At 40.4% G+C, this 14,565-nt stretch overlaps 1 protein-coding gene across 7 annotated transcripts in view; it reads right to left on the bottom strand.

Moving 5' to 3' along the window:
* LOC111950574 (neural cell adhesion molecule 1-like) overlaps positions 1-14,565 on the bottom strand; it is a 326,193-nt gene that overhangs the window by 15,729 nt on the left and 295,899 nt on the right. For 5 of the 7 annotated variants that reach the window (XM_070434388.1, XM_023968244.2, XM_023968246.2 and 2 more), the window contains 2 exons: positions 9,875-9,999; positions 9,280-9,460 (listed from right to left, as the gene is read on the bottom strand). In XM_070434388.1, coding sequence (XP_070290489.1) covers positions 9,280-9,460; positions 9,875-9,999 — 306 coding nt within the window. Of the gene's footprint in view, positions 1-3,902; positions 5,139-9,279; positions 9,461-9,874; positions 10,000-14,565 lie in introns of those variants that run through there. The other 2 variants (XM_070434390.1, XM_023968253.2) reach the window with 1 other exon arrangement.

The raw sequence follows: 14,565 nt of genomic DNA, 5'->3' as shown, positions 1-14,565 counted from the left end.
TATCTATGCAGTCACTTTACCCCTACCCACATGTACATATTACCTCAATTACCTTGACTAACCTGTACCCCGCACATTTACTCGTACCGGTCCCCATGTATATAGCCTCGTTATTGTGCTACTTTTTAAAATTGATTTAGTCAGTATTTTCTTAACTCTTATTTTTCTTTAAAATACATTGTTGGTTAAGGCTTGTAAGTAAGCATTTAACAGTACTTGTATTCGGCGCATGTGACAAATAACATTTGATGATTTGATTTGTGTACATTTATGCAAATCCACTCGACACTGGTACCTTGAAAGAGAGGATACTTTGTGTGGCAGAAACAAATTCAGACACACACTTGATTTATGTATTTGTAGACTTGTAGCGTCTTGTCAGACCATATCACCTCCACCCTACCGGACACCCTAGACCCACTCCAATTTGCTTACCGACCCAATAGGTCCACAGACGACGCAATCGCAACCACACTGCACACTGCCTAACCCATCTGACAAGAGGAATACCTATGTGAGAATGCTGTTCATCGATTACAGCTCAGCATTTAACACCATAGTACCCTCAAACTCGTCATCAAGCTCGAGACCCTGGGTCTCGACCCCGCCCTGTGCAACTGGGTCCTGGACTTCCTGACGGCCGCCCCCAGGTGGTGAGGGTAGGTAACAACATCTCCACCCGCTGATCCTCAACACTGGGGCCCACAAGGGTGCGTTCTGAGCCCTCTCCTGTACTCCCTGTTCACCCACGACTGCGTGGCCATGCACGCCTCCAACTCAATCATCAAGTTTGCGGATGACACTACAGTGGTAGGCTTGATTACCAACAACGACGAGACGGCCTACAGGGAGGAGTGAGGGCCCTCGGAGTGTGGTGTCAGGAAAATAACCTCACACTCAACGTCAACAAAACAAAGGAGATGATTGTGGACTTCAGGAAACAGCAGAGGAGCACCCCCCTATCCACATCGACGGGTCAGTAGTGGAGAAGGTGGAAAGTTTTAAGTTCCTCGTGTTACACATCACGGACAAACTGAATTGGTCCACCACACAGACAGCGTTGTGAAGAAGGCCAGCAGCGCCTCTTCAAACTCAGGAGGCTGAAGAAATTCGGCTTGTCACATCTCTCTCTATTTTTCTATGCCGTTCTGTACCATCACTCATTCATATATCTTTATGTACATATTCTTTATCCCTTTACACTTGTGTGTATAAGGTAGTAGTTGTGGAATTGTTAGGTTAGATTACTTGTTGTTATTACTGCATTGTCGGAACTAGAAGCACAAGCATTTCGCTACACTCGCATTAACATCTGCTAACCATGTGTATGTGACTAATAAAATTTGATTTGATTTGATTTGAGTTTACTGTATCTGTCACTGTCACTGATTGCTCTTCTTTGAAATCATGTTTTTGACTGCATACTGTAATTCCACCAGTCTACATTACGCATAAAGAGCGATGATATGACAGTAGTAAAAAAAGAAATACTGGCAATAGTTGACAAAGATTTAGCACCATGCAGTGCAGTACTGTATTGTATATTCCAATACCTTGCAAATGGTATGTTCAAATAATATAAAAATCTCATCAGGGAAATCATCGGAAATGGTCGTAAATGTCACCATCTGAGTCACCAGATTTGAGTCAAAATGGATACCCATGGCATACATTTCTATAAGTCTAGCACAGAGTATACTGCAACTGAGAGTTGAGATGTGTGCTTTCTGCCTCTGCTGGAATGGCTTTAATGATGGCGTTGTTGATATAAACCTCAATATACCCCTCATATGGCTACAGCTGATGTATTGGAGGGCAGCTCATTTATTAATACCATGCACCAGGGAGCTGATAGGAACATACTTTTCAGTGACTGCTGCAGTGCTGGGGAACAACTCAAAGAAAGTCCTGGCAAATTGCTTTACCGGGTTTTAGCCTAGTATAAACAGCACCATCAGGTAGTTACCATGACAATCATTCAATCAGTATTTATATTCACAGTATATAATATCCTCCCAGCCAAGTAAAATGCTTTGAGAAATGAAAGCCCAGTGGCCTCACATAGTGTATACCAGGGATCATTAACTAGATTCAGCCATGGGGGGCGGAACATACTCTACCATTCAACAGTTTGGGGTCACTTAGAAATGTCCTTGTTTCTGAAAGAAAAGCAATTTTTTTTGTTTTTTTTTGTCCATTAAAATAACATAAAATTGATCAGAAATACAGTGTAGACATTGTTAATGTTGTAAATGACTATTGTAGCTGGAAACAGCGGATTTGTAATGGAATATCTACATAGACGTACAGAGGCCCATTATCAGCAACCATCACTCTTGTGTTCCAATTGCACATTGTGTTAGCTAATCAAAGTTTATCATTTTAAAAGGCTAATTGATCATTAGAAAACCCTTTTGCAATTATGTTAGTACAGCTGAAAACTGTTGTGCTGATTAAAGAAGCAATGAAACTGGCCTTCTTTAGACTAATAAAGGCTATTTCATGCGAGAAATTGCCAAGAAATTGAAGATCTCGTACAATGCTGTGTACTACTCCCTTCACAGAACAGCGCAAACTGTCTCTAACCAGGATAGAAAGAGGAGTGGGAGGCCCCGGTGCACAACTGAGCAAGACGACAAGTACATTAGAGTGTCTAGTTTGAGAAACAGATGCTTCGCAAGTCCTCAATTGGCAGCTTCATTAAATAGTACCCGCAAAACACCAGTCTCAACATCAACAGTGAAGAGGCGACTCCGAGATGCTGGCCTTCTAGAGGAATAAGAGGCATAAGACCTCTGAAGAGAGGTAGAGGCGCTGAGTACAGCTGAGCGGCCAATTGTCATTTTCTCTCACACTAATTGGCCATATTCTCCGAAAGTCTATAAAGTTGAGTCACCCTCTGTGGCGGCAGTATTTCCGACAGGCAACTCTTTATTTACTGCCATTGCTAAGAGCAGGAGAGAGCGTAAGCATTCACCTGCAGGGCAGAGCTATGATGCTTGTTTCCCGCCGTTCCGTCGGCATCTTAAGAAGTGCGATAAATCACATCACACATTTTAACACAGAGGGGGTCGGCTCACAAAGCTTTCTTGGAAACTGAGAAACACAGAGACATGCAATGTCAGCACGGAGCATCAAATATTTGTAACAGACTTTCAGGTGTTTGCCGCACATTTCTCAGATCATCCTGCTGATACCAAACAGAATACAGGAAGTAGGAGAGAAACACAGTCAATAACACCATTTGAAAAAGAGATTAGTCATTACCCTATGAAGCATTAGTGTCCTAACCAGCGGGCAACATTTGGCATGGGATGTCATAATGTTGTTGTTCTCTGGTTGTAAACTGGTTATCTGGTCAAATAGAACCAGGTTTTGCTGTCTTTTTCATGGCATCAATATGCCTGGGAAATACATAATACTTTGTTATCTGGTCAGATAACTAGATTACAACCAGGTTAAGATGTTATTTGTTCTGGTCATTTGTCATTTTACAATCATTATGCAACCTGACTATGTAGGGCACTAAAGACGTCGGCCTGACATCATTGCAACCTGTTTTGCCCTCTGGGTATGACTTTGAAGGTAGGAAGCATAGTAGTACAGTACGGTTAAGGTACTGCATGGCTTCAAAAAGTGAACATATGGGTACCCACAGAGGTTCAAAACGATCCACATAGTGTGCTTCTTATCTCTAGACAGATTACTCTCCCTACTTGATATCATAAAAGCGACAAGTTTCAACTCAACCTGCTGTCGCCTATGAAAACTTGGCGGACGTCTTTAAGGAGTAGCACTTGCTTGTATGAAAGAAGAACCAAACAATGGGATTGGCACATGCGAACCCAGGAGCCAAACTCCAGGCGCATCACTTTATTACCTTCAGAGTCAATAAAAAAATGCAGGGAGGGGGTGGGGGGGGGGGTGTAAAACTGCGAGAAGACTCATCACAAAATGCTCATCTGAGTTTTGAACAAAGGACATTGATCTCTCTTTCCCATGGCAGGGTGTTTTCAGCGCAGTCAGGCTTTAGGGACAGTCCTAACCTTGGTTTACAACCCCATGATATATGACACTTTGTTCAAGTATCAGACGAGCACAAGATATGGGCTAAAACAAACTTAGCATTTCTGAGGATGAACAGTCAACAGAAGTCAGCACTGTGTCACACGCTTGCATTTCAGTATGCAAGTCTCGAGCTCTAGCTGTTATTTTTTCAAAAAAAGTCATAACATACTATTTTATAATTTCTTCTTAAAACCTACAATGATTACAGCATGGAAACACACTGGTATGTACCTACAAAAATGTGTCATAGAATATAATAATTTCACATTTTTGAAAATGACTGACAGATTTTAGTTGTAAACAGCTGTAGCATTAATTTTGATCATTTTCTGTTTTCAGGTAAAAAGAGAACAAAAGAAACAACAAAAATAACAGCCTATATTTTGTTTTGAATATCCTTTGAAAATATTATGTACACTTTGTCACAAAACATCATTTGAATGACCTTCAAACGGACAAGGCAGTAGCTTGTTCTTCATACAATCATCCCGTTCAAAACAAGCCTTGACTATGAAAAGAAATCAGAAGATGTAAGAAACTTGAGATGTCATGAAATCTTCATGACTTATCTTAACCAATGCAAAAATCTTCTGAAAAATGTGCCTTCCCTGTTATGTAAAGTGGGAACAATGACAATTGAAGCTTTTATCCAAATACACAAGGTAAGCACAGTTTTTTTTCTACAATGTCCCAATATGACTCAAGTCCATTGTGTGGTATAACAACACTTTTTCAATGCTGCCTTATTCAAATCCATAATTTTTTACTTTATGTAAAATAAAAATGTATGACAAAAAAAATCTAAAACATTCAGAATGATATAAGTACCAAGCACCCCATTTTAACTCTTTAACATAAAACTGATATCTTGATTCTTCGTCTTTTGTGTGTGTGTGTATGTCTGCACAAGGGTCAAAAGGCATAGAAAACAAAGGGGTCTGGCCGAGATTTGAAGGCCAAGCTATCTTCTCTCCTTAAGCGAAACCCAATTTATGAGAGCAAGAACACAGTCAGCATGGAGAGGATGAGAGATGCCAGAGTGTATTTCACACACAAGCAACCAAGGGTAGCTGAGACCACAAAAACACGGACAGAACCACACAAAACACAAAGATTGTTCACAGATATTCACAGTAAAAAAGTGGAAAATAAAAGTTTACCCCCAAAAAATACAATTTAGTGTATGACAAATGTAAAGGTCCAGAGGTGCCCAAGATCACACATGAAGACAGGACAAGGAGAGAAGGGGAGGTGGGAGAGAAATAGGAAAAGGGAGAGAGAAAAAAGAGAGATAGAAAATAGGTCAGAAATACAGAAACGCAAGTTGGAAAGGTTCATTGAGACTAAACAAGGGAATAAAAAAGGAAATCCAAGCAAGTTAGAGGATCAAAGTAATAAAAAAAAATCAATAGCATGTTAGTAGCACAACAAATGACGTGTATCACAGCAAGCAAAGGTGAAAGGTCAGAGAATAGTTAAAGGTGCTGCGTGATGGGAAATATCGACAGAGACATATATTTCAGCAATATGGCCCGAGGAGGTCGGGTATATGGGCAATATACCACGGCAAAGTGCTGTTCTGAAGCGCGACGCAACGCGGATTGCCTGGATACAGCACTTAGCTGTGGTATAATATTGGCCATATACCCGACCCCCTTCTGGCCTTATTGCTTATACTACACACTCCCAAAGTGCCTTATTGCTATTATAAACTGGTTATCAAGATAATTAGAACAGTAAACAAGTAATTTTGTGTCATACCCGTGATAGATTGTCAGATATACCACAGCTTTCAGACAATCAGCATCCAGGACCCAAACTACCCAGTTTATAATAACACATATAGGACATTCTCCCTGGTTAATTAACAGCAGGTGTGTTCTCACAACAATTACAGTACAGATCATACTGTTTGTATAATTTAAATAATGGGCAATCCCCTGGATATGAGAGCACATCAAGGAGAGAGTAATTACATCGAATTCTCCATGCGGAAGAGTTGCCCAAGCAAAACACACATTCAAAAATAAAAACTGGTTACAATGTCAAGGCGATATCAAATGGCAGGTGAAATGGATTAATGGGTGATCTCATGTTACTAAAACTGCAAAAGTGAATTGCTTTTTAATAGCTTTACTCCATGTCAACCTTAGCCAGGGAGATTTGGATTGGTCAATTTAGGACTCCAGTGACCCTTGCACACTCAGTATTGAGCACGCTCAAAATATCAATCCCTCCAGGAGACGTGAAATCAAGTGGGTCAGTATTTTCTTTATAAAACCTTACCTTGTTTTTAACTTGACCTGCACTGAGGAACATCGATTTAAGTTTACTTTTTAGGAATAAATATATATACAGACAGTACCAGTCAAAAGTTTGGATACACCTACTCATTCAAGGGTTTTTCTTTATTTTTACTATTTTCTAGAGAGTGTGCAAAGCGTGACTACTTTGAAAAATCTCAAATACCAAATATATTCTTATTTGCTGAAAATGTTTTGGGTTACTACATGATTCCATTTGTGTTATTTCATAGTTTTGATGTCTTCACTATTATTCTACAATGTAGAAAAGACAAAAAATAAAGAAAAATCCTTGAATGAGTAGGTGTGTTCAAACTTTTGACTGGAACTGTATGAAGAGAATAAAGTAAACAATTTTTTAAAAGTAAACTTCATATCATATGCACTCACTTATATTTATTTAGCTAATAAGTTGCATAGCCAATATATAACACAGAGCGAGTTTGGATTTATGACACAGCAGCTGTTTTCGGCCACATTTACCAAGAACAGCTGTGGACCTTACGCCAATGCAGATGTTTAGCTTAAAAATATACCCCTTATTTTTTCCTCAAACACCCACACGCTTCGCATAAAAACAACTGGCACTGGCATTAGCACTGCAACACATGTAGTGGCAAAATAACTCAAATGAAAAAATGTAATAAATAAGTATATAAAAAGGGAACTTGGACGGTGTCCGTGAACCTGCTCTGGTGGAATAATGAGTGATCCAAACCTCCCACTGCTACAGTATATGGATGGTTCCCCCAAAGTGTGTGAAAAAGCCGGTCCCTATGCCATGCACTGGCAGATGCCTGTTAGGTCTCAAGTAAAGCATTAACACATTAATCCTATTGAAGCGTCACCATGCAAGACTGGAGGCTGCATCCCCACGGAGGCTGCATCCCCACTGAGCCAAGGCACATATTCAGGTCAGTAAATACAGCAGTGAGCCTGAACTGAGACCCATTAAACCTGGCTATGAAATAGAAAGATAGACAGAAAGAGGGGAGAAAAAGAGAGAGATAGATGAGAGCAAGATGGAGAGACACTGACTTTTGATCCTCTTTCATTGAAACATCAAAAAAGCCAGAGAGAGAGAATGTGCATGAGATAAATTGAAGAGAGAGGACGCATGGAAGATGGGGAAAAAGAGAGCTCAAAAGAGATAGAGGGGGCTACCAATAGAGGCATAAGAAAGAGAAAAAGACAGAAGGGAGGGTGGAAAAGAAAGAGAGACAAAAACATATAGATGAAGAGAAAGAGATAAATAGAAAGAGACAGGTTCCAAGCTCAGGTTTGGTCAGTGGGGAGGCAGCCCAAGTTAAAATGCAAACCTCTCAGACCACAACACTGTCAACAGAGCATCAGCTGACCGTGACCACCGAGGCAGGGGCATCGCTATGGACTTGAAGAGAATGTTCTAGGCCTGACAGATACAATTTGTCCTGACATTATTGCTCACTGAACCTGTGCAGCAGTGTCAGCCAAGACGTTATAGGCCGCAGAGACCAAAGGACTAATCTCACTCTACAGCAGGGCTGTTCAATTTCCGGTCCTGGAGGCCGAAACACCATTTTTTGTTTCTACTTGGTACTTAATTCCACTCTGGTGCTCCTAGGTCTAAAACAGTCCCTTATTAGATGGAGAGGATGAAAACCAGAAGTGTTTTGGCCTTCCAAGACCCACATTGAACAGCCCTGCCCTATGGCAACAAAGACTCACAGTGGGCAAAAATATTCTGCCTAAAACAGTGGGAATAAAATGCTGACCACACCGTTTGTGTTGCGCACGCAAGAGTTGCAAAAATAATGTTACACATACATGTTATTAAACCATTTCATCCAAACTGCTTGCGTGCGTCAACGAGCATCTGCGTAGCCAGGTGCTAAAATATATCTTGGTTCTATTCTTGACGCGCTGCAAGTCCCGCCTCTCCCATCTCCTCATTGGTTTTTAGGAGCATATACCCAGGTGGGTGATTGAAAGCTAAGCTGAGGTCCACACTCCAGTCCAGTTGGTGGTGGTAATGCACCTTAAAGTTGTTTGCCAACCGGCATATAAAGTCCACAGAAGAAGAAGACAGACTGAAGGAGGAGAGATTACTAGAAACTAACTAGGTTTCCCCTTTTATCTGTGGATTAATTGTCAGAGTAGAGAACACATGATTTTGTGTGACTCAAAATTGAGATCCAGAAAAAAAAGGACCTTGTGCATTTCAGGTAAAATAACAACCCAATGTTTAATTATATCCCAGGACAAATTAGCTAGCAATACCAAGCTAGCTAGCTAGCTAAATGTCCATGAATGTGTTTCGACCTGTCCCTAAATTAATATAGTTGGTTCAGAATTTGTTTTGATATATCAACCTGATCGCATTTGGTGTGGATGGACAAAATCAACATGCGTACAGACGCACTTGCGTGCCCGGTGTAGTCAGCATGTAACTGCCACAGTCTTTGTTCAATTCTGTCTATCTTATCACCGCAAAGCTTTGTGCAATGGTGGGAAAAGTGTTTCCAGATTAATAAATATGATCCCTGAGGTAGCCCTGACAGAAGTCAGAAGTGGACTTTGCTACTCTGTTCTTTATCTGTCTAACTTTTGTCTTTTTCCCGCCTTCTTTTGAGATGAACAACTTGATGAGGGTGTGCCGATTACAACTCCACCTTCAAATCAAAAAGGAATGAAATATCATCCAGCAGAAAGGTTCAAACCAATCAATTACCCCAACAGGTTAACCCAACATATCAGGACAGAGGAATGACGTCTACATCTGTGTCAGCACTACGGTTGTCTCAAGACCTGACTAGAAGTCCATTTGGGTGAAGGACTGGAGGAATAAACATAGATACATCTGGTCACGGTGGCAGTGTTTCTGTTGGCAGTGTGTGTGTCGTTGAGGTGCAGGGTGGGGGGGCAGTACCTGGGATGGCGGTAGGCTCTGCTGCAGTCCTAAAGGAGATGGTGCCGGGCTGGGACTTGCCCTGCTGGTTCTCGGCCACCACGTAGACTTCATACTCCGTGTTCCAGTCCAGGCTGCTCAGCACCACGTACTCACTGCCATGGGGCAGACGGATCTCCGGCTTCCAGTCCGAAACGTGCTTCTAGGGAAGGTCGCAGAAAAGGGGGGGGGGGTGAAACACTCAGACAGGACTCAGACATCCGTGGCTATGACACTCAAGCAAACTGCCCATCACTTTATATCACTGTAAAATGTTTCTATGCATTCACACTTATTTGGCCATCCATGAATCTCCCTACATGAATCCCAAACCATTTATCAATCTAGGCATAAACACAATAGTGATCTGTTGTCAATCTGTTCAAATCATGTGATCCATTCCTCAGTTTTTCATATGTATATCCATAAGTCTATGTGCGTTTTGCTAAACTGAAATCATCACAGTACAATCAAACAGGGGAGATACGTAATAAATACTCTGAAAATCATATTTTTGGGGAAAACCAGGAAGGAAAGCGGTATACACAGCGTTACCTCCTTGTCCTGTCATACTCACAGCCCTGTATCTGATCAGGTAATGTTTGATGGGCGAGCCCCCATCGTCCTGCTTGATCCAGTTGACCTTGAGGGCGTTGCCCATGGTCTGCAGCTTGCTTTCCAGCTTAGGGGGACTGGGCTCCCCTAAACGGGACATAGCGGGATACAGCAGTCAGTCAGTTACCATGGCAACAACCTACATGCTCAGCTCAGTCTCCTGCCCTTGGCCCTTAATGCAGGTGGCATGGCTGAATGCATCTGTCCCTCATCAAAGCCCATTGTTGTAGAACCAACACACGTCCCCAAATCTGCCCCATAGCTTCAGGAGCCCAAATCACTGTGGGATACGCACTTAATGCCAATCCCTTGTCTCTGGTTTTTGTGTATTTACTGCTTTAAATGTCGTACATCTAGAGGACAAATGGATTGTCTTTACAGTGGCAGAGGATGTTACAAGATGATACAATTAAGTTTTGTCCCTCAGACTCAAGGGCGATTTTATGACAGAGGGACAGTGAGGGCAGTGGGTAGTGGGGTGAGGGCCGTGGGTAGTGGGGTGAGCCGGTGGGGAGATGTAATTCTCCTTCAGGAGCAGCTCGTTATCTGGCCTCTCCTCCAGGCTAATGACAGGGACACAGGCTAATTAGCCTCCTCGTCTTGATTAGACATGTTACTCTATTACATTTAATAACATAATCATGATCTGCTGGGAAGGGAGGGTCGGTGTGTTCCAGCATGTGTACAGTATGTGTGTGTGCACCTTTTGAGAGTGCCTGTGTTCGTGTCTAATGATGTTAGCGTTCAAATGTACAGCCATGTCACCTCAGTCAAAGAGAGTTTAGGGAGGAGACTTCAATCACCATACCTCATTCATCATGGGCACATTGGTTACACACAGTTAGCGGTGTGAATATGCTATTAAAATAACTCATGCAGAACACAGCATGTTACATACAGCTCCAGTATTCTACTCCCCACTATCACTAACCGCCCAAAGGGTGGTATCAGGTTTCAATTGGCTGCTGCAGCACATCTGCAATGTACACCGAACTGTTGGTTTTTTGCTGAGATCAAAGGAGATGATTTACTGTCCCATTTGTATGTATTTTTTTTCTGAAATTTTGCAGTCAGACACCCTGACCTTAGGTCACAACTGGTACAAGTTTTGAAGCTCAGTGCCATGCTTGAGGGAGCATTGTTGCCCATGATCACCCTGATGATATTTATCCACCATTGAACTCTGAGAGTGGATCATTCCCACAGAGGGCAGTGAAAAAGCAGTAGACAACAGAAATGGTTCCAGGCAGGAGAAATGGTTCCAGTGCAGGAGGGAATATTAATGTTGGACTTTCAATTATACTTCAGCATGGAAGTCTGTTTGGACCACCTCCTTTGACTTCAACCAAAATAACGTAAGAAAAATAAGAAATCATAGGGTTAAAGACAGACAGTTGAAACCTGCTCCACTTTTGCCCACCCGATCAAGTGGATCTTGGCCTAAAGCTCCCTGACTTCAACCTGACTGAATCCTATGATGATTGGATTTTTCATTATCCTCTACCTTGGCCCTGAAAAGCTGAGTACTTTCTTTCATTTTTATTTAAATTGAGTTGTATCTTAATTAATGACACTTCAAACATTAATTGCAGGGATTACCCAATTAGTCAATTAGGTATGCGTGAAGGCACTTGTTCTTGATCTCAGATTATCTGATTACATTCTCTTGAAAATGCATTAGAATAAATAGTCTTGGAGTAATAAGCATGATATGATGCCGTTATTGAAATAAACAGGGTTAGTGATAAGAAAAAGCAGTCAAAATGGTGGCATGTACAGAGAGTTATATTCATAGTTTATCCAGTCATGAGCATCATTCCCAGTTAGGTGAGGTTTTTCCAAATGCTAAGAGGAAAGAAGAGCCATTAAGGTTATACATGAATTAGAGATATTAACAAAAACATGCTCTATCATGCAAACACCGCTTTTATTCAATATGTAGTGAATCGGGTATATTTTGAAGTATCAATTTGTGATAGTCGCATGATCATCCCCATTTTCATCTGATGCAACAATAACTCAACCTTTTTATTGGTCTCTCTAAATAAATACTGTACAGATAGCATTACTTTAAGTGTGTCTGCACAGTAGTGCATATATTCATCATATCAATTTCTGAATGTTACATTATACAAAAAGGTTTTATTTGTCAGATCCTTTACTCTAACTGACATGAACTGACATGGTTAAAGGCAATTATGCTCTGGAGTAAATAAAACTTGAGCTACCTTCCCTGAATCACCTAAATTATTATTCACTTTTCCAGCTCTTTTAAAGACATCCACGCATGTGTGAACAAATTAGCTTATTGATAGGTTTGTTGTGCCCAAATGCAATGGAAAGATTATTGTCACACCAGATGGGTTAAAGAACTCATGAATTGTAAATGGGACTGTAAGTTTTCAGTCTGTATCAATACATGTGAATAACACAGAGGCACTCTGGAAGACAAACACAGACAGACAGACAGGACATACATGCAGACAGACCAGAACTTTCTGTCTGGTGAGACAGTAGAAAAGAAACAAGGGAGTTGGAGGAAAGAGGAGTGAACTTGCATGCATGCAGTAATATGGGGTGAATACCACTGTTAGTCTGTCCAGAAAAGCATTCTGGGAGACAGAGTTTGAAAAGGAATTAACTCCATGGATGAGTAGGTCAATCCAGGTAAATAAAATTCAATGAGAGTGCGATGCAGTTGCTATAGGTGATGGTTTCAAAAAAGTGCTTTAAAAATATGTTCTGTTTGCATATGATAGCCATCGGCAGCACCAAAAAAGAAAACTCTAGAAAATACATCAGGGTTAGAGGTCAACCATTTGCTTATCTCCAACTTCATTATGTAATGCTCACTGATAGCTATATAGCAGCATATGTAATATATTATGTGATGTATAGCTTTTAAGAAGGCAATGAGGGAAATATACACCTCTCAGAAAAAACGTGAATTATACCCTCTCTCTTAGTGGGATACCAAGTAAGCATACACAAATCTACATACAATTGTAGTAATATGATTGGATAGAATGCAAGTTGACCTAAGGTCAAAATCTATTCAATGGTTGCTCTCTATTGTTCTATCAAAGTAGATTATTTTAGCTTAAAATCAAATCTAGTTTCCCACTGATGCTTATTGATGTAATACGAATTGACCAAACAGAACAAAAAAAATTACCTTCTGTTCACCAACGAAGACGACATCATCAGCACCATGCAAGAGCCACATGACAAAGTCATATGATACGCAGGCACATGATTGGTTGAAAGGAAAGTGGAGGGGGGGGTCACATGGAAAATACAAAACATTTTTTAAATTATGTAAACATGGGTAAGGTACAAAACAATAAGAAAGTTAAAGACAAAATGATACAAAACAGAAACACAAATGACAAAAAGAAATACATAAGTTCACAACAGAACTTCTTTACACATCAAATAGACATAGAAAACATGTACAGCAACTAGATACATGAAGCATTTTAAAGACATCCAGTTTCGGGTTTTCAGTGTATTGAATAGATATGTCATGACCAGGAATAAGCAGGCTCATATACGCAGGCTAAGATATGTCACTGTAATGTTTTTGTGTGAACTAGATGCCAATTCCATGAAATGCTGTCCGTCCAAAATTGCCTCATGCATCTTTCTTTGAAAAAGTATTTCCTCTGGACTGGAATTTTTCATACTCTATTTCTACACAAACAAAATAATGGCTTTGTATAAGACTGTAGCATATATTTAGGTAAACTCTTGACCTTAAAGGGTCTTCATAGAACCTTGTTTTCTGTGTACATTGTACATTTTGGCTCCAACCAAGTTGTGTAAAAGAAAAGAAAACCAGAGGAAACTCTGCAGTATTGACAATACTGATTGACAAAGCACATTGTCAAATGTCATATGTGCAACTAAATATGGTATATGACAACAACAATATGACCACATTTGCAGGTGGGGGGGTTGATCAGCAACAGATGAGATAGCTAAATGAGATAGCTGAAGTCCTCACACATTGTAGGACTTTAGGATACATACTGTATCTTTGAGGTCATATTGTCAAAATATATGGCCTCGATGTATGAGAATGCAGAATAAACCCATACCATAGTATAAAGTCCCATACTTTAAGAAATAATGTTCAATATGTTCATAGAGGAAATAAACATGAATCACAGCAACACTGAGTGGACTCTGAACCTCGTTTAATCAATTATAAACATCATTATACATGCAACATACTTACTCCAATTACCTGGTATCAAATGCATATAAGGAACGCACACTTGTTAACACATCTGAAGCCTTGAGGAAAAATCCCTCATGCCATTTTTCACATTTAGCTAACTAGAATACTAATCACACGTGAAGGCAATCAGTATTGAATAATTACTGATTTGTTAATATTAGTTACATAGAGCCTATAAGCTCTACAACTTATCATTCTACAGGTGAGTCAAAATCGAATTAGTAACTAATAGAGCAGTGTTATTATACAGCTGTTATATGATGTATATTGGTTAGCCTAGAAATATACTTGGCACACTGTCTCTTATACACATCTAGATGTGTATAAGAGACAGCACACACACACACACACACACACACACACACACACGAGGACCCAATGTTGACCCATAGCAGCTTCCTAATTTACAG

The sequence above is a fragment of the Salvelinus sp. IW2-2015 genome, linkage group LG23 (assembly GCF_002910315.2).
Source record: "Salvelinus sp. IW2-2015 linkage group LG23, ASM291031v2, whole genome shotgun sequence".
Lineage (NCBI taxonomy): Eukaryota > Metazoa > Chordata > Actinopteri > Salmoniformes > Salmonidae > Salvelinus > Salvelinus sp. IW2-2015.
Note: the sequence above shows the minus strand (reverse complement) of the source record. Positions and strands in the feature narration are given on the sequence as shown.